This window comes from Ornithodoros turicata, chromosome 3 (genome assembly GCF_037126465.1).
Source record: "Ornithodoros turicata isolate Travis chromosome 3, ASM3712646v1, whole genome shotgun sequence".
Taxonomy (NCBI): domain Eukaryota; kingdom Metazoa; phylum Arthropoda; class Arachnida; order Ixodida; family Argasidae; genus Ornithodoros; species Ornithodoros turicata.
In genome coordinates, this window is record NC_088203.1 from 85,606,760 (window position 1) to 85,634,743 (window position 27,984).

The following is a 27,984-nucleotide window of genomic DNA, read 5'->3' on the forward strand; positions in this document are numbered from 1 at the left end:
TAGAGGACGGAGATTTCAAAACGATAGTGAGGTGCAAGAGGCAGTTTTCCAGCATTTTGCGGACGAAACTTCGGACTATTTTTTCAAGGGTATAAGAATGCTGGTCAAAAGTGCATCGAAGTTAAGGGTGACTATGTCGAAAAGTGATACACTTGTTTCGTCTCTATAACTATTAAAAGTTGGTCGGGCCGGAAACTTATGGAACCACCCTCGTATTATTATTCCCCCGTCATCCTAATGGCAAATCCCCGGCAAATTTCCTCACCCTTCCTCATTGCATATTTTTTGTTGCTGCAGTTATCGAGGCCACGCGGTATTCACTTCGGGAAAGGAAAGACATTCTGCGTTTGTGCATACGACAATTATGCAACAACAACAACAACTTTATTGTGAGATGATGAATGGGAAGTTTCGGCAAATATGCAATTATATCAATGTTACTTTCCACAACCGAGCTATATGCCTTTGAAATTAATAGAGGTATCTCGGCTGCACACCTGTACCTGATACCCGAGGGCGATGAAAAAAGGGGCTCACAATAAGAAGATGCAGCAGCTCACTTCGGAATAAACAACCTTTGAGAATAATTACGTATAGTTCTGTCTCTACAACATTCATGACAAACTTTAACAGAAAAGTGAGTTTCGAAAATGAATGCATACGTAAACGTCACTCTAAAACAGCTCATGTTCACCACCATACAAAACTTTGGATGGATCGTTCGGTGATGGCCTTGGCGAACGACTTGGCTCCGTCTCGGATGACTACAGTGTGTTGAGAGTTATCTCTGGAAGACAAGACAACTGGAGTCATTCCAAAATGATTTGCAGGAGTGTCCCACGAAAAATGGTAAAAGCTGTTCATCCACACCGCGTGTGCCGCCCCCACCTGTCCGGCTGGGTAGTTACATGCGTTAGCCTTCGTCTTGAAGTTACACCCCTCAAACATGCGTCTACGGTCCCCACAGAAGATTTGACTATACTCTCTAAGGCGCGTAAGTGCGTTTGCTGTTTTAAGCAATTTCCTAGGGCAAGTTCTTTCAACCAAAGGAGAGGGTCATTCCGACAGGAAGATGTCCAGGTGTATTCTATTCTCAACTGGCGCTGCAAGCTACCATATTTGGGAAAGAGGTACCGTGCTAACAGCTGCATCAGTGTCAGCTTTTTCAGCGGTAGTTAAATGCTATGAAGATCTAGAGCATAGCGAGCTCAGTGCTCATCTGTGCCCCCTAGTCAGCGCCTCTCATAAAACGTTAGAATGATATGAGCAGACCATTTAACTATCGCCAGGACGACAAGGAAGGCTACGATCGTATCGCCCGTGACATAAAGCAGTACCGAAAATGTGACGACAACTTGAGGAGGCCAGATACGCGGTCTTCAAACATGGCCAATGTGGTACACAGTAGATCTGCTCCGATTCCTTTGGACTGTACCAGGAAGATCTTAGACGACAATCAACGCCCTCTAAAAGGGAAAAGTAACAGGTAAGGGCGTCGTACAGATCTCGAGAAAGCCTTCCAAGGCAGGGAAAGTCTCGTTCCAGCTTTATCGTGCTATCTGATTAGCCCTTCTAGATTCCTCACATCAACAAACGAAGAGGCTGAACTTAATAATAATTCGGGGTTTACGACGCGAGACAAGAGGAAGATGCTGAACTAAACTTGACACGTGGGGTGCGTCCAATAAACCTCAGTCTTCTCGTTGTATCCTCGTTTCCTGCAGCTCTAGCAGAATGGAAACGAAAAGGCACCAAGCACATACATGTGGAAAGCGAAGGGCACCTCAGCGAACGAACGCGGGGCAACGAGCATGCGCATCTTCGAGTACAGGCATTTTTCTCCACTACCGACCTGGGGTTTTCAGTGGGTTCCAGGGCATTGCGGAATAACTGGGAACCACGAGGCCGACGCTGCCGCTGCACACCAACAACGACCTTCTATGCCCATTATACTCTCGAGAGGAGACAGAAGATCCCTCCTCAGAACTTAAATTTTGCTACGATGGGGGAATCAACGTCGACTTCCACTCGAAAAACATGTTCTTCCTACTTCAAGTGACCGTGTCAGCAGTGCTATAGAGCGTTGTAATCGAAAAACGTATGCACTATACTAATAAGTCATATTTTGCTGGCCATACAGCACATTATTTTCAAGGTTGTGCTCGTTTAGCAGCATGATAATCACGATCTATGCTGCTCCACTGCACAAAGGTAACTTCTCCCGTCCTGGCGTCACCATGAAAGTCCGACTCGTGAAAACTGTTTTTTCCTGCACTAAAACCCTGTGCGTGCGGTGTTATATAGAAAAAGGGGATATGTCATGCTCCTAGGTTTTGTTCAATTTCTGCTAAGTCACACACCCAGAAACTATGCTAACGGGACATGCATGTAGACACATGCATATATGTTTCTCATTTTGCATATGCGATATTCGAGGAAACTCATCTGCAATTACTTTACCAAATATTCACTTGCAGTTTTCTCGGTTTGGGATTTTTCGACTTATCCCCTTATTGCATACAGAGGCTCAATTATGTTCTTCAGGACTCTTGTGGGATCAATGACGTCAGTGTAATAGAGGTATTCTGTGTGCGGCTTCCTGAACAGCTCTAGCATTTTGCGTGGAACACCCTATATATGAAGGAACATTGTCTGTTATGACCCGAACGACAGGTTCGTGATGCAACACGATGGTTACCTGTTGAGAACAATGACGACTTTAGCTCCCTGTGGTGTCTTGAACGCTGCATAAGTGACTAGATTGTCAAGACCAGATTCCGCTACAGCGTCAATCCTCAGGCTTCCACGAGGCAGGAACTTCCTGCGAGTTGTGACACACATCGGTATGCATGCAGTATGGTAAGAATGGTGCACGTTAAAGAACACAGAGTGGCTGAAATTATCCACGGTCGACCATGCAGCATGTCACCACAAATGCAGGCTGACTCAAATTACGTGAAAATATTTTCCCAACTATTATTATCATTATTATTATTATTATTATTATTATTATTATTATTACATCTTTGGGACTGTTGGCAACTACTCATCAGCTCATGATACCTGCGTTCCCGCGAGAAAGCGGATTCTGGTCATAAAGCGAATTGTCATAATAACGAGAAAGCGGTACGGTCGGGACCAGAGAGCATGCACGGCCGAACAAAATGCACGCATGATGCTGCACAACAATTTATTTAACAAAACAGTCTGTCAACAATGACTGCTTGGTGTAGCTTGCAGTGATCAGCTTTTATAACTGGACAAGAGTACTATCAATCACACAAACATTATGAATGTCATTGTGTTGCTCAAAAAACAATAAAGCAACCTTCAGTGCTTCACTGGCCTCTTTCGTAGTGACGGGCGGTCACTGTCTTTTATGGTTTTTCTTACTTTAGCAATTCGAGAAGAGGTATGAGTAATCTCGAGATCAACAACGCCTGGAGTCACCCTAATCCTTTGCGCCCCACTTTAACTGTGTCACTTTGTTCATGAGCAACTTAAGCCGCCACTCTAAGGGGCGCCTGACGCTGTCATAATAACGGGAGGATAATACATGTGTTTGACCCCAGCTGTGCCCCTCTCGCACCTCCCCCCCACAACACCTCTCCGAAGATCCGAAAAGGCCAAAAAAAGGCAGGAAGGCCAGCGGATACCAGGTAATGGGTGTTGTCCTCCTCCCCCCCTATAAACTTTTAGCACACCCTGGAGATGAAAATGTTGAGAAAATCCCCGTTTTAGCGCTGCTTATCTTGATTCCCAGCATGCTTATCAGAGGTTGTCATCTTTTATCTTATATCGTTTACTGTTGACACACTCGATATGGTTGCTATATATTGATTCTGAAAAACATAATTCGAAATAATAATACACTGAGACTAAATTCTGCGGGCTAGTCATTTGGCCCAGGAGCATTTTTGCGAGCCCTGCATCCTTTCTTGGGCTGAGGGACATACCCTGTCTTATATATACTTTGTGCCCCATCTCACGACAACCACCCATCTTGTGTGCGCTGGGCCATGCACGAAGGTGACTCGCGGCGCGGTGGTGGCAGTTGTATACTTACCGTCCATCGCGAAATGTGTACCTCTAAATGGACTCTAAGACTCTTTTAGGGATTGGACAGCACAAACATTCACCAATCCACGAATATACCGTAATCAGCCAGACGGTGTGTCGACTTGCTATTCCGCAAGAATATAAGTAGAAAATAACGTAACCAAAACTAACGGGTAACGGGTTTTGTGATGATTGCCTATGTCTTAATAAGAAAACGACCCATTGGTGGATCCGACGGAAATGCGTTAGCATTAAAACTTTAAAACCCCTTTGGAATTCCCCTTCACAACGCTACACATCTCTTCAACGACCCTTCACACGACCCTATACACAACGTTAACGCAAGACAGCATCCGCAGCCAAACGAGCCTTTCGAGCTTCCTCAGACTCAGCTTAGCGGCGCCGCGCAGCCTCTGCCTTCTTTCGCCGGTGCTCCTACGCACAGCTTTCATAACCCATGGCGCGACCACGCTGACACATTCGAACCTGTCGGCCACCACAGATGCACTAGCCGGTGCGCAGAATCGCGTCGCGCGTTCTACACGCGCCCTCTCCTTCCCTCTCCACTCACCACGCATGCGCGCCGCGCCGTGGCTACAGACAGACCACGTCGCGATTCTTGTGTACCGAGGGCTCTGATGCTACGTTCACACTACATCAGTGAACGACGCGAATGTCGCGAACGACGGAGATGCCGGTGAACTTGTCACGTTCACACAGCAGTCCCTGAATCCCGCGGACGCCGCGAAGGTGCCGAAAGCCGCAGCGCAAGAGTAGACATTGCTTCTACTTTTGACGGGAGTCTGGACCAATCAGCGCGCTCCGCGAGCGAGAATGCTGGAACGGGAGAACAGCGGCGTAGACAGCAAACATGGCGGATGCGTAACCTGGTCTACGAAATTCTAATAAAGAATCTAAGGTAGCGCTAAATGTTGCACGGCAGCAAATGCAAGAGGAGCGGAAACATACCGCCGGATTCTTGCTCAGCCCTGAGGGTTAAGTGCACGCGCAGGGACCCTTCCGTCCATTCACGAAGCATGGACAGAAGGGCCCCTTCGCGTGCGCTTAACACTCAGGGGGAAGCGAGAATCCGGGCCATAGATATGAAGACCGCATCATAGCAGCTGCTGAAAGAAGACGAGGAAGTAAGTGTGTCGACTGTGTTGAGACGTGTGTAGGTGCACGTCGTCTGCTGTTCGAAGCGGGCGTCGCTTTACAGTTTGCTGTATAAAACGCAGTAAATACGTATTTGGCAATTGTTATTCTGATTTATCACAACGACATTTTACGTATTACACGTGTGGAGCTTGAGTACAGTTCGGAGAATGAAACGGATCAGTTTCTGTACGGAGTACAGAAACTGATCTCTGAAAGTCTCTGCGGAAAAGTCTCTGCGGAGTACAGTGGTACCAGTAGTGCCGACATTCCCGGCGTTCGGAGCACAGGGTGAACGAGAGGGTCGCGAATGTCTACAAGTCAAAGTCATCCATCAATAACACAATTAACATCACGAAAGTTACCAAAGAAAGCTCTGCGCCCGGAGTCTGTCCGACTGGCCCCACAATTTTTTAACGGGTGTGACAGGGAGAGGGCTCTTGTTCAGGGGTGCCTGCAATGTCAGCTGCTTTCGTCGTTATTGCCCTTCTTATTTATTGCCTCGTGCGTCGTTATTGCCTGTTATTTGCTGCACCAGAAACCGCAGTCAAAAACGGAAATTTTATGAAGGAACAGTCCCCTGCTCCCTAAACGTTCTAACGCCATTACAGTGTATAGGCGAACGGTAAGGGCCGATACGTTGCCTCCCGCCTATGTGTTTTCGGTGCAGGACACGCAGCCGTTTACGTACTTGTCGTCTCTCTCATGTGGCTTGGCATACGTGTTTTTTCAGCTCCGCGTATTGAGTTGAAACGACGGTGCTAAATAGAAGTTTGCAAAAAGGGTGGGATACGTAGGCGTACAACCTTACGCTATATAACGTTTTACGCTAGGTACTTATATTCTGGCTCTAAATCAAATAATAAATACAACGGCAAGTATGCTTACGTGAAATGGGCAAGCGAATAGTACATGGGTTGCTTGTAGAACTCCTTGCTGGTCGCGTTAACAATGATGGGTGAATCGACGAAGTTTTTCACCCAGTTCGGACCACCTTGTGGGTTGAGAGCTAAGTTCCAGTCCACCCATCCGGTGACCCAATGGGAAAGATCCTGGAGAACAATGAATCACGTCCAATGGCTGTAATGTTCTTTCTTCACTCTTAAAAATGAACTTCACCTCATGGCACGCTCCTAGCCAACCATCATCTCGAATGATATCGTTATCTGCCCTGATTTGTTGAAAACGGGAGGCGTACGCCTTTTTTGTGACAATTATGAACAGTATAAGTGTCACAAAAAGGCGTACGCCTCCCGTTTTCAACAAATCAGGGCAGATAACGATATCATTCGAGATGATGGTTGGCTAGGAGCGTGCTATGCGGTGAAGTTCATTTTTAAGCGTGTTGGGTGTGAGCCATACACACAGAAAAAAGGGAGTCAAATGACGCTCGGACACCCTTGCGAACAGAGAGGGCGTTGCAGCGACACCCCTCCGTGACCGTATTTAATGTGGGGTGTTGCGTGCACGCCCTTCATGGAGGGGTGTTAGCCTTACTCCCCAATGTTTATGAGGTTCTTCCAGACTATACAACAGTGCAGCCTCGTACTTCTATTCATTTGTTAAGATTATCGAGACACACCTGCAAATAGTTGCTTCTCGGCGCTAACACGCAATAAAAAAAAAACTGCAAATAATGGAAAAAAGAGATGGACGAACCTGTGTCTTACATAGCCAAAGTAGTTGTATCCCTGTAGAGGACATTTACATTTCTCAAATCCTGGCTGTACCAAGAAAAGCCGTTGGTAGCAGATATCATTAGACAGTACCCAACATTGCGTACTGAGGAGCAGGTATCGCAACTTTACAAGCAAGCTCGTGCATGTACAGATTTTAAACGTATCTTACGTACCTTCCGAAAGATTTACTACTCCATTGGAATTACTTTCATCTCTAAGTATTTCACTGTATCTTAATTGTGTATACTGTATCTTAATTGTATCCCTCGTACGGAAACTCCGGATCAAGTTCAGACCAAACCAATAATTATCTGGGGGTTCCAGACCTATTCCAGTTAGTTCTGGGCTTGGTCTGTCCTGAACTGGCCTGATCAAAAACTGTTCGTTCCGGATTCACGTGAAACTTTATGCCTGAGTGATCTGACCTGGGATAATAAGTTAATTCGAGTTAATTCGTGGCTTTATGTCGCGAGACAACTATGATCATGAGCGACGATCTGGACTATATATCAAGATCATAATGAATCAGAACACAGCTTCTTCACCAAAGGTGCTCTTCATAACTTTAAAAGGAAAGTTAATTAAAACCTATGGGTACTTAGGTTTCATCAAGCTCATGAAGCCGTCCAAGAACAGCTATACAGTAACGGTTGTGTTTAACTTGAGTCGAGTAATATAATAACGACAAATTTGATTCTGTCCACAAGAGCCAGGCGGACGCAATAATGCCATTGTGTAAGGGCGCATTCTTCAAAGCTTCGCTGTATACAAATGAGCAGAAAGAAGACTTGCCTGAATAATATCGAAGGCGTATGTCTCTGCACGATTCCAATTGCCCAGGCTCACTTTCTCTTTGATGAATACCTGGTAACCCTCGCAGGCCTCGGTGGCTAAAATGAACTTGTTGGGGAATCTACTGTGCGCGTTGTCAAGTATCCAAGGACTGGTGACGTCGTCCCCGTACCAGTGGACAGCTGTTCCGGACACGAAGGAGGAAGCGTTCGCATCCTGAAATATCTGTGCAAGGGTTGAATAGTCAGCTGCTGCTGTTCGTCCGTACTTTGCACATTCTGAGTCGAATATATTGTATTTGAAAGACTTGTGATACTTCGCCCCAAGCTAGGTAGGTTAAATGCAAAAGAGAATTCTTCGCATTAATGCGAACCTAGGCATTCCTAGTTCTGCACAGCAAAAGGCCTAGTAGTCGCGTCAAAAAATGTCACAGAATTAGGGCGAATCCATCGCGCTATTTCACCAACAACGATAGCTGTCGTGTCCACCTGAGACATTGCAACGTGAGACTGGGTGCCCGCTGTGGGCAGAAGCGCTTTACCGAAAACTTATCTCTATGTCCTACCTGAGCCTGTGAGGCGCGCCCTCTGTGAGGCGCGGGCGGAAGCGCTTTAGAGGATGCTTCAGACCACCGTGCTTCAGACACTCTTCCACGGACTCCAGAATCCCCCTGCCCTTTAAAATTTACACCTTACAGCTATCGCTGTGAAATCGGCACCGTGTGTACTGGAACCAGCTGTGACATCACAGCAGGTATCGGTGAGACGACCGCGAGGGGTCGCGTGCTTGCGAGAACCAATAGGAATGGCCCAGTGGACAGTCTTTTTATTAATGGAGCATGCCTATACCTGAAGCTCCACCCACGTTTTGAGCTATTGTCAGTTGTGAGCACCGTAGTCACAGTGGATTCGTAACGGGATAACTGAATTTTATTTTAAAATAACAAAGACGGTTAAGAGCATCAACTATTTACTATATACATTAAAAACAAGACTTTCGTGCAGTAGGCTGAAGTGCAGCCTACTGCACGAAAGTCTTGCCTCCTCTAGTATAGAGGAGGCGCTGGATAGGGAGAGTGACGAGAGCGGAAGCGCCCACGGAGGGTTTGTTGGAACCTTTGGGTGAATTATGAACGGGGGAAATTTTACACTTTTACTTACTTTTACTTTTACTTGGGCCTGCCTTCCATGACCAACTTGAATACAGCACTTTGGCTTCGCTGATAGATTTTCGCGAGAAGTTCTGCAACTTCCTCCGCGAGGTGTGCGTTTTCTTGTTCGGGTAGTTGTTGTCAATGTATCTGCAACTATAAACTCAGCCTCTGGGCACGTTGCATCCTCACGTGGAGAGCTCCGGATACAACTGCACGTGCGGAAAGCACAGGGAACATCTAACAGATAGGATGCAAATGGATATTTCTTGCGATTTGCAAAACTCCTGGATTTTTGTGCCAGTTTAATGAACGCCCCCGAGACGACGCAAGGCACGACAGGATTTGCCGTCTGCCATCTGTCCTGGATCCGCTGCCGGAAGAACCACCTTCTGGTGTCTATCCTGTCGTCGGTACGATTTTTAAATTAAACAACATGGCTCGTTGGAAAGAAAGGGCAAGAATGTTTATATTCACCAAAATCAGTAGTTAAATTCAAAATTGTAGAGCAAAGTCCGTTTTCCTTATTATTTCGTTATGATCGCTTTGTTCACGAGGCCCAACGACGACGACAAAACATATCATGTTAGGTTACATATCGACAGCGGAGCACAGCTTGAAGCTGTTTCTCGAGAAACTGAAAAGAACAACAACAACTTTATTTAACTGAAAAGCGTAAAACCAAGTCAAGAATTTGTCACGAGATTCCTGCTTCAACGGGTTTGGCTTCGTCGCCATTTTGGGTGGCAATCGTCCTGGAGGTCCTCGTGGTCAGAAACAAGCCAATGCGCGCAACTGTGACTGACAGGCCGAACCTCTTTCTTTTTTCTTTTTTTTAGGCTCCTCCCAACTGCCAGCCAGACTCCCTTGTAATACACAACTCTGGAATGGCCCAGGCTCTCGCTCCTCTGCATATCAGCCATCAGAATTATAGCCGGGGGGGGGGGGGCGTTCTGGATGTTCAACCCCCGCCCCGAAATGGATAGTGCATTTATGAGGGGAAAACGAGGGAAAATCCTCCTCTCCCATGTAGAGAGAACCCCTCACAGGATGTTTTTCTGGCTACGCCGCTGCTCGACCCCGAAGTTTTCTGTGGCTCGCCCACTGACCTCCATACTATACGAGGACTCCGCGTTGCTCGGTTTCCCGACGCCGACCCTTCGACGGACGGACGAGTACATGGGCTTCTAGTGGTGTGGTCATCGTCTGCTACCTCTGTACTATGCATGCGTGCAGAGAGAGTAGCAGAGACACGATACTATTGCGGCATCGGAGAAATGAAAGCATTTAGAGCTGATGACAGCAATGGAACATCCATTTGAGAAATATAACTCCATCACTTATCATCGAAAGTGTTGGTGCTGCGAATCATAATGCTATAGGTCCCGTACCAAGAAGGCCCGGCCCCCACGAAAGCAGAGCAGACGATATGTGCACGATGTGACGTCGCTCTTTTGTTGACCAATTGGAACAAAGTTCCGTAACTGGAAAGCAGCTTCACTTCTCTCCTCTAAGGGGAGATCTGTGTGCACAGTCCACGTAGTACAGCGTACAAAAATAATTTGTAATTATTTTTCGTGGAATGACGTCTGCACCATTTCTACTCTCTGAAGGAGTTGAGGGGATTCTAGAAGGTGTTCGCATTAAAGGCATCGCATGTGCGGTATAGGTCGGCTACAACTACCGTTCTTCTATAAACGCACAAGTTGTATGTTGCGCAATATGCCATAGCCAAAAATTCAGGGGCGATTTAGCAGTAAATGCGAGAGAAATGCGTAAGCATTAAGCGGCTGTTCTTCAGGACCTCACTCGACACACGTCTTGTCTCTTCGAAGCGCGGAGTGCAACAGCTGTGAATTGACGGAGGTTCGGAGCTAAGCAGACTGAGTCGACGGCGCTTGAAGCGTCGTCTCATTTCCCTCTCCCGAGCTCCCATTCGCAGCTGCGCAGCGCTCTTTCCCTCCTTTCGCGCTCCGATTGGGTTCTCGTCCGCCCACGTGAGGCTTCACCATCATCATACACATAAACACATGCATACAGATTTTTCCACTTTGACACTCGTAATGCTAACGCACTAAAAACGAAAATTTGGGTGAAACGCTACGAGCGACTACCGGGCAGGGTTCTGGAAGGGAGCTCCCTTTCCATTCCAATTTCATTCCAGGGAATGGAGGTGTCTGCTAATTCCGCTCCTTTCAATTCTAAGGAACCGAGAGGCATGGTCAATTCCCACTCCTGGAACGGTTTGCCAATCTCCATGAAAAATAAGGTGGTATTTGAAAAAATCCTAACGAATAACTAAAACAAATCATCAACGTGCTTCCCAGTCTCAGTCCCAGTTGCAACCGGACCAGTTCAACTGAGGCTGAGTGAATTGTGTTATCGAACCAGTTCGGTCAACTGGTACCAGTTAGCCTAACTGGTTTCTGGCCGATCCCAGTCTCAACTGGGACTGGTTCCAACTGGGACTGGGTGAGCTGTGTTATCGAACAAGGACCATCAGTTGTCCCAACTAGTACCAGTTCAGCTGGGACCGGTTGAAGCGATTCTACTTGAACTGGTCCCTGTTCGATAACACGGTTCAACTGGTACTAGTTCCAAAAAAAATTTCGCCGGGAAAGTACAAGCTGGCGTATCTGCATCACTGCCCGCTTGCGTTCACGTCGTTTTCATTCTGCGACTCCGTTTTTGAAATGAAATCACGGTTAGAATAGGTTACGCACTCCGGCTATTTTGAGTGTGAAGCAACTGCTGCACGCGCCCGCTGAAACCCTCTATATTATGGATGAGGGAATGTACACTTTGCACAAGACCAACAAGAAAGTTCGAAAGCTGACGTTCTAACTCACTGTCTCAGTCCATCGTGGTATTTCATAACGTTGGTCGTCGAGAATCATGAGTTTGATGGCACCGTATCCATTCGAACGCAGTGTAGGGCCGAGGTCGAGCTTGACGAAATCCCGCATAATCTCCGGAGTGTAGCCCATGCACTGGAATGGGAACAGCGGAACTTCCCCATTCATGGGCTCGTTCTCCACCGTGAGACCCCAGAAACGAACGCCGTGTTTGCCATACTCCTGCAAGAACCTGCAAGAACACAAGTATACCGCTCATGGGGTACACGCAAATTTGGGGTACACGGCAAGCCGCCGGTCTCGGCTAAGCACCTGGAAAAAGCATGATTGCTTCTGGTGCTAGATTCTGCCCCTCGACGAAGGAAACTGAAACTTCAAGTGGTTCAGAACGAGGAACGTCCCCTATGCCATGCCGGTTACATCTCGTGGAAGACTTTTTGGTCCAGAGAACTCGGTCTGAATGTAGCTCTAATAAAATGTCAGTGTACCGGTTTTTTCTTTTCTTTTTTTTTTTTGCTAACGTTAATGCGCTGAGATCGGAAGCCGTCCGGCACCGCGACGAGGGAAACTGGGGGACGTAGGGGGGTCGTCTATATTTTTATGGGCCGCGGGGCGGCGAAGTTTGGGAACCACTGCTTTGGCGATACCGAAAGAATGGCCCTTCACTTTTCCAACTCGTTCAGACCAGCCTTCAGTTTCAGCGCACGCACTGTGCAATAAAATTGGGTCTTCGTCCGTGGAACGCCTAGCAGAGAAGCCGTGCCTGGGCCGCATCTTTGAAGGCACTGGGTGCATCACGGTTAACACTCAAGAGTGGTGCTGCGGTTGGTATGTGGCCTGGACGTACTGACTCAAAATAGGCGATGGCATTTCCTGTCCTTGTCGAAAAATCGGTCTAAACATGCAGCTTGTGTAAAAAATCGACGCAAACCTTTCAATGAACCAGTCCAATGTACGGAAATGTCGTCGCGGGGCACAGATGCATAAGTATATAGCAACAAGAAATTTTCTGCAATATAGAGAGGAAATAATCGTAATGGTTCATTCCTAGCTTTTTCATCTCAAAGGTACTACTGTATATGTGTAAGAAAGATAGTCATCACACCTGAACATCTATGCGCACAAAACTGCAAGCGATCACGAACAGTGCACCCAGGGCCGGCGAGAGAAATTACGGGCCCCGGGGATTAATCCCAGCCCAGGCCGCCCTGCAAACTTCTAACAACAACAAGAACAACTTTATTTTAAGATGATGAATGGAGAGTTTCATCGCTAGAGGCGATACTCTACCCCATTGCTGGTGGTGATATGGGGAATGAACTAATGAGCCCCTTCACAATAAGGATCCAAGTCCGATTGTGTCCAAAAAGGTCAAAAGAGCTTTCAGCGCATGTCACGTCTCACGCCTATGTATTTAACAGAACCTGAATATTTATTCTTTACGTATATGCTTACGTGTGTCGGAGTCCCTCGTGCTAGAACTGTCGGCCCGTGAGTCGGGCGGCCTCCTGAAGGGGCCACGGCCCCAGGACACTATCCCCGGCTTCCCCCTTTTTCCCCAGCCCTGAGTGCATCTGAGTAATTGCATCGCTCACCTGACGAAATACTTGGCCCACGTTTTATAATATTTCCCACCGGGATTTCCTTTCATTCTCCCTCTCCCATTGAGCGCCCCATTGGTTTTCATCCAAGCAGGACCGCTCCAGGGACTGCCAAACAGGTATACTTCGTCCTGGGCTAGCGACACTGCTCTCTGGATGAAGGGTATCTGTAATACGAAAGAAATATGGAGTATTAACATAAGGTATACGTACTTGTATCAGCATCGTGCGTGCCTTGAGTCCGTAGTCTTCTTGGGCGAGGCTAAACTTGGTCAGGTTGAAATCGTCCGGGTCGTCCAGGTAAGTATATAGCCGCGTTGAAAAGTCTGTACTGGCCATTGGAATTCTACCCACGTTGTATGAGAGACCTAAAGCGTTGCAGCGGTTTATGTGTTTTGACCAATTGTATGGCGCTATGCGGTAGTGACTACCAACGAATAACGGAATATAGCACTGTTCTTCGTTCTTGTTAAAGGAACATTTATTAAACTCAAGAACGGAATAAGAACTGCTACTTCACACCTTAGTTGACATACACCTTACATACATACATACACACATACTAACTTACATATATCTATACACAAACACAGTCTATGTCCACCACTCTAGATGTCTGCGATTATGTACAGTATGGAATGCGGTACATAATGAGTATGAGTATATACACAGGTGCAGAGTATTTACAGGGCAAATGAGAGCACGTGAATGACGCTCAGGGGAGTGTACCAGAGACGGTCACACACCCACTGTGAAACAAGATAGAAGGGAGATGACTCCATCTGCGCGCGAACTCCTGCACACCTAAAGCGAATAGTTCGTGCTGTAACACTTTTGCGAGCAAAACGCGCACGTTGCGAACCAACAAGAAGATAGACGTCGTCCGCTGACGTCGGGCCACAGCAGGGCAGCGAGCTTTCCACAGCACAGAAGCACCACACGCAGTGAGCAAGACACTTAGCCGATGTGGCCGCCTACGGTCGAACTGAACAGGACACAAGATGCGTGTGGACCGTCTGAATACGCTCCAGAATATACGAGGAACGTGGCACTCGAAGATGACATGCTGTTTAGTCTCCTGGTGCGTACAGTATGGACGTCTGACGTTGTTACATTCCACGAGTGGAGGCGATCACGAGTTGGTTGGATTCCCCCTGCAAAGCTCCACATGACGTCTCGCAGAAATCCAGGGAGACAGGCGCATATACAGCTGCTCACGATATGTTTGCCGCGTGCTCCACTCGTGTTCTCACAGGCACAGGCACATGTTGTGGCAGTGCTCTGTAGCACCTTCTTTGCCATACGAGAGGCTGAAGCAGGCTGCGGACAGGGACAAGCGACGACAGGTTTTGGTAGTATGCGCGAACGGCTGCATGGAAACGCTGAGGTACCACTGCTGCTGGCGGGTCAACGGCCACGTGCAGGAATTCGCTCAGAAACGGCGCCATCCAGTAGGTTAACAATACCTTAGAAGGGGTGTCTTCAACGCTAAAGGGACTTCGCAAGGTCGTACTCAGGGCGATTCCAAGGTTCATAAGACCGAAGTCTGGCAAATTTACGCCGCTAGCAGATTCGCCAAATGACAACACTGCACGTGCCCTCTTCGTTTCTTCCAAAAGAAAGAAAGAAAACATGAATGAATCCGGACCACAACTGCCTGTGGGGCTATTGAGACGTGGCTCTCAGATGCCACAAACGGCCTGATAAAATACAGCGGAGAAGGTACGCTCGCTCTCTGTAAGAAAGTTCGTAGGGCGAGCCAGCTTCATATTTTGTTCGCGCCTCTTCAAGGGCCATTGTCAATTGTCAGCCGTAGGCCCGCGATTGTCAAACACAACACCAAGGATCTTAAGCGAAGTAGCGTGCTGGAAGGGAAGAGACATGTACTGCGCACGACTCCCGAGGGGCATGAGCCTGGTCTTCTGGCAGTTCAGGACACCCCCAGACACCGCAGCATAGAACTCATACACACGCAATGCTTCGAGTGCAGAGTCAACGTCACGTAGAAGAACTGTTACGTCATCAACGTAGGCAGTCACCTTCCATTCGCCTGATTGTGGGAGAGGAAAACCACGGATCCCCGAATCCGTGTCTTCGTTCTTTCCTCTTTCATAGGTGGTCCAAGGTACATTTAGCCAGGTAGCGAAGGCGAAAAAAAAAAAATCTGTCATCTCCGTGACTCGAGCGATCCTGGGTGTTGGTAGCACAGGTACGGTCGTAAACAAAAATATTTATGACGCGCGCATGGGTCTTGTATAAACGAATAGTTTATTCATTATTTAAGTATAGGAAAAGTCATCTGTTGCCCCACTAGTACACATATACGAAATCAACTACCACCAGAGTACGTTCCCGTATCCTGCTCCACTGCGCATGTGTAGCAGTTGGCTCGTTTGTCCGTGCATTCTTGTATCCGTGCCGTGTGCCCGTGCACTGTAATTCATAGGTGGGGAAGTTACTTTTATTTTGTAGTGCACTACCGTTACTCACTACTTTTTCAAAAAATAACGCGTTACGTTATTCGTTACTCTTGCGATAGTAGGTAACGCGTTACTAACGCCGTTACTTCTGATAAGTAATGCCGTTACTTTTGCATTACTTCGCTAGTTGTCCTTATAATATGTACCATTTTCGGTTGAGTCACACAAGTGCGTTCCGCAGATCAATACACGCAATGTTGTGCACAAACAAGGGTCACGCATGAACAAAACTTACATGTATGATTTATTGCAACACAGAAGTAGTTGACGCTCAAAATTTTCATCTGTGTGGCTGAGCAGACTCCTATAATGACACGTGCGTGCTGCTTGTCAAGTTTGATAGAGATGGTGACCTTTTATATCACACAGTATAAATCCAAACAGCGAATCCCTTGGTACTTTGTTACTTGTTCAGACGGTAGAGGATATTTTTCTGTCGCTTTTACTCCATTCGTCCGAAAAATACCAAAGGGAGTGAAAAAACAGAAGGTGACATCTCAACCCGCGAGTAGCAGGTCAATAGTCCTTTTGCGTTCTTCGCGGGTGCCGATGTGACCTTCTTGTCATTGTTGAAGATGAATAGAAAAAATCGGAGATTTTTCCGGAGTCTACAGGCACGGTCCTCGCTCAAGCTTTCAAGTTTAGACGATGAAGCAATGTTCCCAAACACGCAGTAACGCATAACGCCGTTACGCGTTAGTTAGTAAAAATGTAATGACGTTAAGTTACTCATTACTTTTCTCTCAAATGTAATGCGTTACCATATTGCACTACTCGAATGTAACGCGTTACCGGTAACGCACTACTTTGTAACGCGTTACTCCCCACCTATGCTGTAATTCGAGTTCGTACGCTTTTTGGATTGAACAGGAAGCGACGTTCGCATCTCGAAGCTGTAGACCAAGGTTAACACGTGTGAACATAATAATAATGGGGGGTTTACGTCTCGAGACCACTGAGATCATGAGCGACGCCACAGCGGTCGGTCTGTGGATTGCTTTTGCCCACCTGAGGGTTCTTTAACGTGCGATGAAAGCTCACCACACGGCACCCCGTATTTAACGTACCTCGCGGAAGACGGCGTGTCTAAGCAACTTGTACCCTGCCACCAAGTTGCTGGCGTCCTCGGCCGGGTTCGAACTCGCCATCAGAAGGCGAACACGCTACCGACTGAGCCACCGTGGCCCGTACACGTGTGAACAGATGAATGCTATGCATTCCGTGTCGCTGGCCCCGAGAAAAAAAAAGGTTTCTTCATGGCAAGACCTGCCAGGATAGCGTGAGTGTTAGCGAATCAGCTGCGCACGGGTGTAGGAAAAAACGGTCCCGGAAATAACGGTCCCGGAAAAAATGGTCCCGGAAAAAACGGTCCAGGAAGAAAGGGTCCCACTGGCAAAGGGCGGAAAAAAAGGTCCCGCAGGCATGGAATGGTTTTGCCATTGCTTGTGCACAAAATCACATCTTTGGTGTGACAGATGATGCTCCTCAGACAGAGATAGTTATTATGTTTTGTGAATACGGTGTTTTATTTGCTCTTTTTTTTTTCTTGCTTTGAATTGCCCAGTTGTAGGACCTGACTGCCCCGCTTGACTAAAATTCCTACCCCAAAGTCGGCAATAACTCGATCGGTAGCTGGCTTCGGGTAATAGCTTCGGTTGGCGCTTACACTTGACGTCATTCTCTTTTCCGGCTTTGGCCGAAGTTCTTAGACCTAGGTCAGTGAACGTTTTGTCTGTGTAACCTACTCTAGCCTAAGCATGGTACTGGTGTAAAGCTTTATGTCCTTCGGTTAGCGCTTACACTTGACGTTATTCTCTTTTCCGGCTTTGGGCGGAGTTCTTTTTGTCTGTGTAATCTACTCTATCCTAGGCGTGGTCAGGAGGAGGCCTCGAATAAAAATATGCGGGTTATACCAGTGGGGCGGGGGGTATATGTTTACTGAAGAAAACAAAAAACAAACTAATAATGATAACTACAAGAAAGGTCAGCCAGGTGCGAAGCCGGTTCGCTACTCCTTAAACACAGAAAAGAACACGGGAGTGACAATAAAAAACTTGTTTCAGTACTAGTTCATAGACTGTTCATGCACGGTATGCACGAATGTACTAATAGTATTCAGAAGAATGTGCGGGAGAAAGAAAATAACGGCTGGGTCCGGTACCATTTTTTCCTGTCTTAGTATAGCAGTGTGACATGTAATTGCCCGCTGTTTTTGTTCTTGACTAAATCCAAGCGTATTTGTGCACTAATGTCATCTGTCCCGCACCAATCGAGTTACTGCCAACTTTGGGGTAGCAATTTTAATCAAGCGGGGTAGTCATGTGCTACTACTGCGCAATTCACTACGCAATTTATAATTTGTAATGTATTGAATGTCTAAATAAAGCACCTATCTATCTAAAAATTCAAAGCAAGAAAAGAGAGAGGAAAATAATACACAGAGTTCACAAAATATAATACATATATCACCTTCACGCCAATGACAAGTGTTTAAGCGATGGCAAAGCTATATTGCCTGCCTGCGGGACCATTTTTTCCGCCTTTTGCCAGTGGGACCCTTCTTTCCGGGACCCTTTCTTCCGGGACCCTTTTTTCCGGGACCATTTTTTCCGGGACCGTCTTTTCCGGGACCGGCTGCGCACCAATGATACCATGTTTTTGCAACGAACCCGTTATGACCACTAATTAAAGAAATACAAACAGCCAATCACTACGTGTACGTTTAGGTCGTGGTTTAGGTCTAGGTTAGGAATGAACATTAAGTGAAACTGCCTGTTTATTTGTGGTTATCACGTACCCTTCGTCAAAACCTGTGATAACTCTATGTATTTCGAACTGGTATGTGTCATTAAACCTGATATGATTTACTTTTTCTGTACTCGTCTGGTATTGCTGCCCTGGGTGATTAGTATGGTTCGGTCAGGAAAAGGGGAAGGGGATACAACGCAAACTAAGTATGCGAATGCAAACGCGCCATGGCTAATTATGCACTGTTTATTATTCATGCTGCTGACGTCATATCTGACGTCATTTATTTACAAAAGTAGTAGTCCGCGCAACGGATGGATGGCGCTGACAGTCTCTATCATGGCGTCATCTGAAGACGCAGGGCCCTATGGGAGTTTCGCTACCTGTCTATATATACCTTGGATGGTCTGTACTAAGCCAGCCACAGACCGCAGCAACACAAACTCAGCTGGTAGATATAGGCTTCCAACTTCCAAATTCTTGTTATTCGGTACTGTTACTGACTCGGCGGAGTCGTAAATGAAGGACGTCGTCGAAGTCTCGCTCGTCGAGACCTTGCACAATGCTGGTGGCCAAACTTATGGCCGAGACAGCTTGACAACGCTGGAAACAATCCTGCCGTACTTCAGTCTGGGAAAGCGCTGTCATATCAGTCGTTGCTGGGAGAAGTTGGCGAAATTTCTCATTTAAAAGAAAATAAAGAAGAAAAGAAAACAAACATGCGTATACGAGCAGCAAAGGGAAACCACAATGAGTTTGCGAACACGTATTGTTTAACAATGTCGTGGACTGCTCCATTAAAACGGGACGCGTCTCCAGCAAGTCTTGCTCCCTACTTGGCAATGCTTCCGCCTGTAGACGTTCTTTAATTACTGGTAGAGGTGCTGCATCGTGTGCACTGCAATCCACCAGAGATAAAGGAAGAAAAATGCGAATAAAGGGGGAGGGGCATATACTTTGGCAGGAAAAGTCAGCCAGAAAGGACGGCTAATAAAGGGGACGCTCCCACGTGTCCTACACCTGGTGCACGTCCCTTGATTCCATTAATTACCAATAAAATTTTGTGAAACGTCTGAAGAAGAGTTCCTCGTTCCCACAGACGTCCGGTACCAATGGAGCAGAGTAGCGAAAATTAGCCTACGCACAATAGGGCAAAGGGACAGTCGTATTTGATCTTATTCGATCAGAACTCCAACAAAACACTGACTGGCGTTACTTGTGGCGAATTCTACTTGTTGGTCCTGAATGGCTGTTATTGGTTTTTCCTTCCCTTTTTTTTTTTCTTCTTTTCTCTTCTTATTCTTCTTTTTTGTCTCCCTCGAATAATGCATTCCTCATGGTCGATCCGGAGCGGACTCGCATATACAAATGTTTTTGCTGGTCGTTTCAGATCAACTCGCTCCGTCACTGTGCAGTTTTTCTTGGTCCGCCGAGAAAGCTCGGATTCGATCGGAACTCCAACAAAGTAGGGTAAGGTGTTGCAAGATGAGACAGAAATTTGCAATTTAATGTGGATTTTTTATTTTTTATTTTTTAGCTCCCCTGTGCATCAGTGCCGGGCTCTTCGCTCCCTTTTTGCTTTCATGCAAGCCACTGGACTCCTCGGAGAGCTCTAAACAGAACTCCGACCTGTCGTCGCTTCACCTTCACCATAATTCATCCTCTCATATTAACCACTGTGAAGTGGGGAAGGGTCCTGTGGCTACCACGGGGAATCATCCCATGTCATCATCACTTCTTTATTTATTGTTGTTGTTGTTATTTTTCGTGTTAAAAAATAAAACTAGCCATAGGCACATTCTCTGGGGTCTAGAGCTTCTGACCTGTAAATGCAGAACGGACGTTGCAGGTCTAAAATAAACACAGAACAAGACATTCAAAAATGCAGATTGTCGCATCTTGCCCCAACCCTCGGGGCAAGGCGAGACATCGCGTGGGGCAAGATGGTTATTTCATGGCACCGCCTATAGGGGTCGCTCCTCCACGGATTTTAGACGACTGTGTTCCTTTCAAATTACCATTGAATTAGTATATACACATTAGTTTTTTGAAGACAAAGTAATGCCCCGTGGGTTCCCATACACAACCCTCTTGAGCCCGCCACCCACATGATGAGTAATAAAACCACACTGAACCCTGTGCTACTTTGCTCCACCGTCCTTTGCAAACAAGGCGCCGCTAGTCTGATATGCCGCTAGTCGCTCGCTTTTGCGTGCGCCTCTGCTTTGCTAGGAATAACCTAGGAAACAGAAAAATTTGCTAGAAAATCCCAGGCAATATACAAAAAATAAATGTCTGATGAACAAGCATAAAGCCATGGAATAGTTGACTTATCCGTTCCTAAATTACATTTAGATTGCATTAAATTTGAATTAAATTTTCGCGTCTTGCCTCGTGCATATCATTGGGTTCATTAATTTTTCTGTTCAACAACGGGTAACCAGGAATACCCATATTTTGCATATATCTAGATGAATGAATAAAGAAATAGAATGGACTTACATTGATAGAATAAGCCTGCGAAAGGTTGCTGCACAGATGACAAGAAAAAGGACTACAGAAAATCGCGCCTTTTTGGCAGGTCTTTACATTCCAGGCAGAAGTAACCAATTTTTAATGCGTAAGCGTTATAGTCCTCGCTACGCAAGAATCGCGGCGTGGTCTGTCTGTCCACACGGCGCGATGCGCATGCGCGGTGGGTGGAAAGGAAAGGAGAGGGCGCGTCGCGACTGCGACGCGGTCACGTCAACCACCCACAGCTCTCGCAAAATCTGTATCAAAATGCGTGTTACTGCGCACGAAGCAAGCCGTGCCTCTCCATTGGTCAGACGCCACAGGAGTGTTCGGGTTGGTTGCCTGAATTTGAAAACTGCACTTCGCGCTTCCTCGCCTGCGTGCGGCGTACTCTCTCGGCGGTTTCATTTGAAATTTGAACGGTGGACGCCGGGCGGCAGTGTCTTTGGTTGGGAGTCAAGTGCGTTCGCCGTCTTATCCTTGTACATTTATGGTGTCTGATCGTGTTGTAGTGTTTCTCGACACAAGCATCGGTCTATGAACAACAAATCGGATTTCAAACTGAAGTGTTGTCGTGAATTCTGTCTCGATGAAGACGTTCGAGCTCCGTCAGATTTGCATAACGGTGACAAGAAAATAGGATTCATGAAGCAGCAGCATTTTATGTTTGACGTATAGCATGCAAGGACATGATTATCAAGAGATTGTGCGCAAGTATGTGACAGTTGTTCGTTGTTGGGAATAGGCTGTGTCGGTTTGCGTGTTTGGCAAGTTTGAACTTTGTTGCAGTGTGCCAGGAAGCGCTACGCAATGGACACAGTACGCTCAGTGCATGTAAATGCGTCAACCCGCCGATTATGTCAGTATAATGACTCAAATAAATTTCTCTTCATTAGAACACGTTTCACAGTTGTTTTGGAATCACGGAATAACTTTACGGCGTGCATGAAAGCTAGTAGACCTAGAGGTCAGGGGTAGCCGGTACAGGCCAGTATGGAAAGCAGAAGTCAGCAAGAGGCAGAACCGGTCAGGCTGCGAGCCGGACGGAACGACTTCTGATTGGAGGATTGAGGAAGCAATCGCTGCATTCTCATTGGTCGTGTGCCCAGTGTTTTGTGGATTTTCCTATACTATGAACTCTATCGGGAGCTGTGGAGAGCTGGCCACGTCGTCGGCAGTCGGCACTCTGCAGTGCAGCTGTGGTGGTGGACAGGTTCAGAGGTGTCTGCGTGGGCGCGCCATAGGTTATGAAAGCTGCGCGAAGGAGCGGCGGTGAAAGAAGGCTACAAGACGGCGCCGCCATGCTGAATCGGAGTAAGCCCGAAAGGCTCGTTTGACTGCGAATGCTGTCTTGCGTTAGCATTGTGCACGGTCGTGTGAAGGGGAGATCCCGTGGTGTCCACCGATGAATCGACCATGTATTTTGTTTTGTTTTTTTCTCTCTCTTCAACGCATACACCAATCCGGACAATTCTCATCTGCAATGAAACGGACACGCAGAGCCATCTATGAGTAAAGTTTCAAGCGCATGGAGCAAAGTGCCTCTGAGACAGGTGTTGTCGAGCAAAAATGTCGCGCCTTGCCCCACCTTACCCTGCTGTCGTCACTCACGGCAAATTCAACTGGTTGATCTTGAATGGCACGGCGGATAATGCGTGCTTCACTGGTCGATCCGAAGCGGATTCGCATGTTTGACTGGTCGTTTCAGATCGACTCGCTCCGTCACGGTCTTTCTTGCTCCGTCGGGAAATCTCGGATTCCATCGCAACCCCAACAAACGAAGTAGGAGGCATAATGAAGTAACCAAAAAGCATCACCCACGCGCAGCTTGTAAAGTAAGCTCCATCCTGGGCGTTGCCTTGATCGCGGAGTGGTGGGGCTATACTCGTGCCGCTGGCTTATGTTGGTATAGGACTTGCCTTCTGGAGCGTAGTAAGATCTGAGCAGATCGTCCTGCATTCTCGTAGGCAACGACTTTATATTGATGCCGGCTGCATCCGTAAAGGCACCCCCAAAACCTACGATCTCCTGGTAGGTCTTACTCGCGTTGATCGTCAATACCAGACTGACGGCTTCAGTGCTGGGTAGTCCTGCAATACAGAATGTGAAGGCATGTGTTGCACATCCATGACAGCAAAAATATCGAGATAGATTGGAAAAGAAAACTATAAATGTGGTTGGTGTCAATAATGGAGGTCACTGAAACATGCTAACGTGCAACGTTGGAACTTAGGAACTTCATGGAACATCAAAGGAAAGGGCAGATGAAAGTGAGAAGGCAACGAAGTATCATCCAGTATTAACGGCACCCTCCAGTGCATCGGAGGTGCACTCGTGCCGGCTGTGCAGTTTTACACGGGCAGTGCACGTCAAGGTACACCCGCTCCGTGACTGTCTCGCCTAATCACCTTACCGTTGCGTTCTCCATGACAAGTTCACATTGTTGTCTGTAGGCATCACTAGAATCTTGTAAGAGTTCCTCATAAATGTTAGCGGTTACCCTATAGTTATCAGCGCCTGCATTGTCCCCCACTACTATTCTTTCGGGTTGCTCATCCTCCTATACTACAGTCTGCAGGTGGATGAATGAATTTTAGATAATTAGTGATCTTGTAATTACGTACTTTATTCGAGAGAATGTTTGCCTGGCGATATAACGCAACTGCAAAAACGGCATCTGTTTTGCTCTGCTAGTATTTTAAAGAAAAATCTGTGACGAATAAAAATGAACACCCTGTATTCTGAGACACCACCCATACCATTTGTATCTTACCAATACTGTCCGCGAAGCGGACGACGCTTTTGTGGAACCTGAGTCCAGCCTTGTTACTCTCGTACACGGCTGCCACTCCATGCTCTTCCGGAGATATGGGCCCAAGAAAGTCGCACCGTGTGCTATTGCAGACGCAGACGATGCTGCCACGGCCATAGTCTCTGGGGACACATCCGGCCACTGCCAGGCAACCTTGGGCAGAACATAATTTTGTTGCACGAGACTATATATAGTCGTATTCACCCTAAGAACGGCATGTTTAAGCCCCGCACTACGCTTGTTCCTATTGGATGCAATAGCTAGCCGCACAACTGTACATCGCGACTGGGAGGTATCCGCGTTCGAATCCCGGTGCCGGCTGTGTTGTCTAGGTTTTTTTCCTGGGTTTTCCTCAGACGCTTTCAGGCATATGTCGGCACATCTTCCCTTAGAAGTCGGCCCAGGACGCACATTTCCCCCAGGGCGTCAGTCGTGACGTTGCCCACATCTGTGAGGCCGACAACGGCGAGCCCTTTCACCACCACCACCACCACCACATCGCGACAAAAATTACGTCGACAGCGCTGCAGGATTTCTCCTCTGGTTTCTCCGGGCGGAGTAACTGTAAGGTTGACGGCCTACACTTCTTGTCGTTCTTAGGTTAAACGTGGGTATAGAATGTATTGGCGCTTTCTTATTTTTGTAGGAAAAGAAGCTGCGCGTCCGCTTGGAATCCTGGTGGTTCTAGATTTTCCGAAGTCACGACTACCTCGGACTTAGTGAAGCGCAAGCAGCCAAGGGCAGGACGACAGACAGCAACAACACAACTGCTAATTCTCAACTGCTGGATTTCTTAACGGGCTCCGACATACAGGGTGTCCCAGAAAACGTGTCATTGAATTATAATAAAAAAAAAACTATACCACCTAGAGCCATGCGGTCAATGTAATTTGTTCTTACTTGGTCTTTGCCACCTCCTCATGTGAATGTCGCGTAACGTAAGTTTAATTATGTAAATTTTTGCGAGCTTAAGTCGGAAATTTGCCTGGTAAAGGTCACTTTTTTACCCCTCCAATGTGAAGAGCGTGTCTAATTTAGTCAAATGAATGATAATTGACAGTGATATTCAGGAGCTATCCCATCGGAAAAAATAGCCGAGCATCATGCTCTACGGAGGTCGCACAGAATAGCGCACGATGAATTTTTCAGCACAATCTTTGTCAGTCCGACGAAAGGAGGTTGGAAACCCAGCCCTCCCCGACATCGCAGAGAGAGATAAAGCAGGCACGGCTTATCACGTCCGACTTTCGCTGGGATAATGGTTTCCCTCTCCCAATTTTAGGAACTGTTACTTTTTCTACTATCACTCCGTGGGATGGCTTCGGAACCTCCATTTGTCGCACTGAGAGCGATTGCGCTCAAAAAGTCAGAAAGCTATGGTCCGGTGCTCCGAAAAGCACGATATTCGGCTATTTTTTCCGGTGTGATAGCTCGTGAATATCACTGTGAATTATCGTGAATTTGAGTGAATTCGGCACGCTCTTCATATTGGTGGGGTAAAAAAGTGACCTTTACTTGGCAAATTTCCGAGTTCAGTTCGCAAATATTTACATAATTGGAGTACATGACATTCCCATTAGAAGGTGGCAAAAACCCAGTAAGAACAAATTCCATTGACCGCATGACTCTAGGTGGTGTAGTTTTTTTTTATTATAATTCAATGACACGTTTTCTGGGACACCCTGTATATACACACACATGTCGCTAAACAATTGACAATTTCACCAATAGAATCTCAAAAAATAAAAAAAAAGTTATATCTTCCTCCCCCTCTACTCATTTTCATTTCACAGCCGTGGTATCACCCCGTGTGCGACCGTATGACCGTATGTCGTCCTGTCCTTGGCTGCTTGTCATTATATCTATCAGATACCAACTACACCCCATTTCAACGCAGTAGTACCTCTGACTTACCTGTGTCGTCGCCGGCTTTCAAGGGGAACTCAAGTGCAAAAATTTCTCCTCGCGAAATGGAAGATGTTGTTATCTTGATTGCACACTAAGCATTTATTTACTAAGGAATAGCAAGCCGTCTTTTCTTGCTGCCAAACAAATATATAGATTCGCCCTTGCGTCGTTTGCGACTTATGAGCGAAAGAAACCGCTTACACTTTCCTTCTCTCTCTCCTTCTCAACGAGATCGCGGGAGATCGCTTCAGGAGTCCAATCCGAGTGCGTGCGTGCGTGCGTTTATAACGTCTCTTCCAGTCGATGTTACGAGGGGTGTTCAAGTCAAAGTCAGGACTTTCTGTCTCCTGAGTGTACAAATGGCTCGCGCTACTTATTTTTCGTCATTTTGACACGCGACAGGCCTCCGCGTTCACCACGTGGTGGTCCAAAGTTTGTGCAAAACAGAAGACACGTGGTGGACAAGATGGCCGACAACGAGGTGAGCGCGCACATCGAACAGCGACTTGTCACGAAGTTTCTCGTGAATGAAGGCATAAAGTCATCTGAAATTCCCAGAAGACTTCAGGCTCAGTATGGCCACGATACACTTAGCCGGAGCAAAGCGTTTGAGTGGTGCAAACGGTTCCGAGACGGCCGTACATCAGTGCTGGACGATCCCGACAGGGGCGGCTCAGAGCCCAGTGTCAGAGTTCCTGAGAACATCCAACTTGTGGAGCGCCTGATCCTTAAGTACCGACGGATAACATGTCTCGAACTGGCTCGAAAGACGGACCTTTCTGTGGGAACGTTGAACACTATCATTCATGAACACCTCCAGTTTCGGAAAGTTAGTGCCCGTTGGGTCCCGAGGCAGCTCTCCGTGTTTGACCTGCAGAGAAGACTGAAAACCTCCCAAGAGCTAAGGTACAGTTTCGATACTGAAGGACAGCCGTTCCTTGATCGGATCATCACGTGCGATGAAACGTGGGTGCACCATTTGACTCCTGAGTCTAAACGCGCATTAAAATAGTGGAAGCATCCGGGCGGTCCGATCATGGCTGCTAAGCGCCGGTAAGGATTTCTGCGCTGCTGGCATTCAAGCCCTCGTAAAACGCTGGGATGAGCGCATTAGCGTAGCTTGAGATTACGTTGAAAAATAAAACTAATTTCTCGCCTGTAAGTTCATTTTACTTTTGCGAAAAATGAAAAGTCCCGGTTTGACTTGAACACCCCTCGTATGTTGCAATGATGCTATGGCGATTTGTGTAAATTTATTCTTCGGACTTCACATCCTGTCCCCTCTCCTCAACTTATCTACGATACATTTCATGAGCTCGACACATACACACGTGCTCAGCGGCATTAGAGGGGGAGGGGGGTGTACATCTTGAGACGATCGTTCACGTTCCAGTATATTACAAAATCATTAGGCAGTTTTAGCACACCGTTGGTAAGCTTATTGTGCCTATCGGAGCCAATCACAGTTGTGTATGACTCAGAATCTTATCCACTGATTGGTTCTGGTTCATACGGTTCGACACAAGCCACGTTATCAACGATTTCCTAAAACTCTCTATTTTCTTCGCGTCTAAAACCGCAATTTTTTGTTCTCTGGAAAAAGGTTGGCAAGTAGCGCTGATGATTAGTGTTTCCGTACTCCTTTGGAGCGATACAGACGGTCACCCGCAACAACATCGAGCATTCAACTAGAACAACAACAGATAGATCGATGACGATGACGACAATTACAAACTTTCTTGGAGCCCAACGCGTCTGTGTCGACAACATTCCTCGGAGCATAAAGAATCATCGCATCCTCTAGCTGCTTCAATAAATTTTCGTACGACGTGCATTTAACACCCCATGCTCCAGCAATCACAATCAGTCACACCCACCATTGTTTGGTGGGTCTAGCAGTTAAACGACCTTGAACGTGACAGCTTGGGTGAAGTCATGTCCCATGAAACCCTTTCCGATCGAACCCTTTTTGCAGAATGTTATTCTTACCGGTGACAGACGCAGCAAGAAGAAAAACTATCGCTGTAGCATCCATGCCCATATCCACGAGACAACTGAAGTCCAGGGTTATATCGGTTGTATCGTGACTTTGGAGAGCGCGAAGATAAGGTGTCGTATTTTTCAAAGGCGCGTATATCGTCTCACAGTCGGCAAAATGTTCAACACGTAGAAATATGAGAAAAGATATCGCGAGGATTATACATGTACCCGGCAAGCGGAAGGCACACTGT

The 27,984-nt window shown here is 47.0% G+C and overlaps 1 protein-coding gene across 2 annotated transcripts; it reads right to left on the minus strand.

The window, feature by feature from the left end:
* Positions 1-669: 669 nt before the first annotated feature.
* On the minus strand, positions 670-27,845 carry LOC135388734 (lysosomal acid glucosylceramidase-like). Of its 2 annotated transcripts, XM_064618492.1 has the most exons (10): positions 27,743-27,845; positions 23,807-23,998; positions 22,953-23,123; positions 13,526-13,659; positions 13,286-13,458; positions 11,685-11,922; positions 7,686-7,910; positions 6,103-6,266; positions 2,699-2,821; positions 670-787 (listed from the first exon to the last, which is right to left on the minus strand). In XM_064618492.1, exons 1-10 carry the CDS (start codon positions 27,792-27,794, stop codon positions 691-693), a joined length of 1,569 nt encoding a protein of 522 aa, XP_064474562.1. In that variant the 5' UTR covers positions 27,795-27,845; the 3' UTR covers positions 670-690. The 2 variants fall into 2 exon arrangements, with proteins under 2 accessions (XP_064474562.1, XP_064474563.1); XM_064618493.1 differs by lacking the exon at positions 7,686-7,910.
* Between the last annotated feature and the right edge of the window lie 139 nt (positions 27,846-27,984).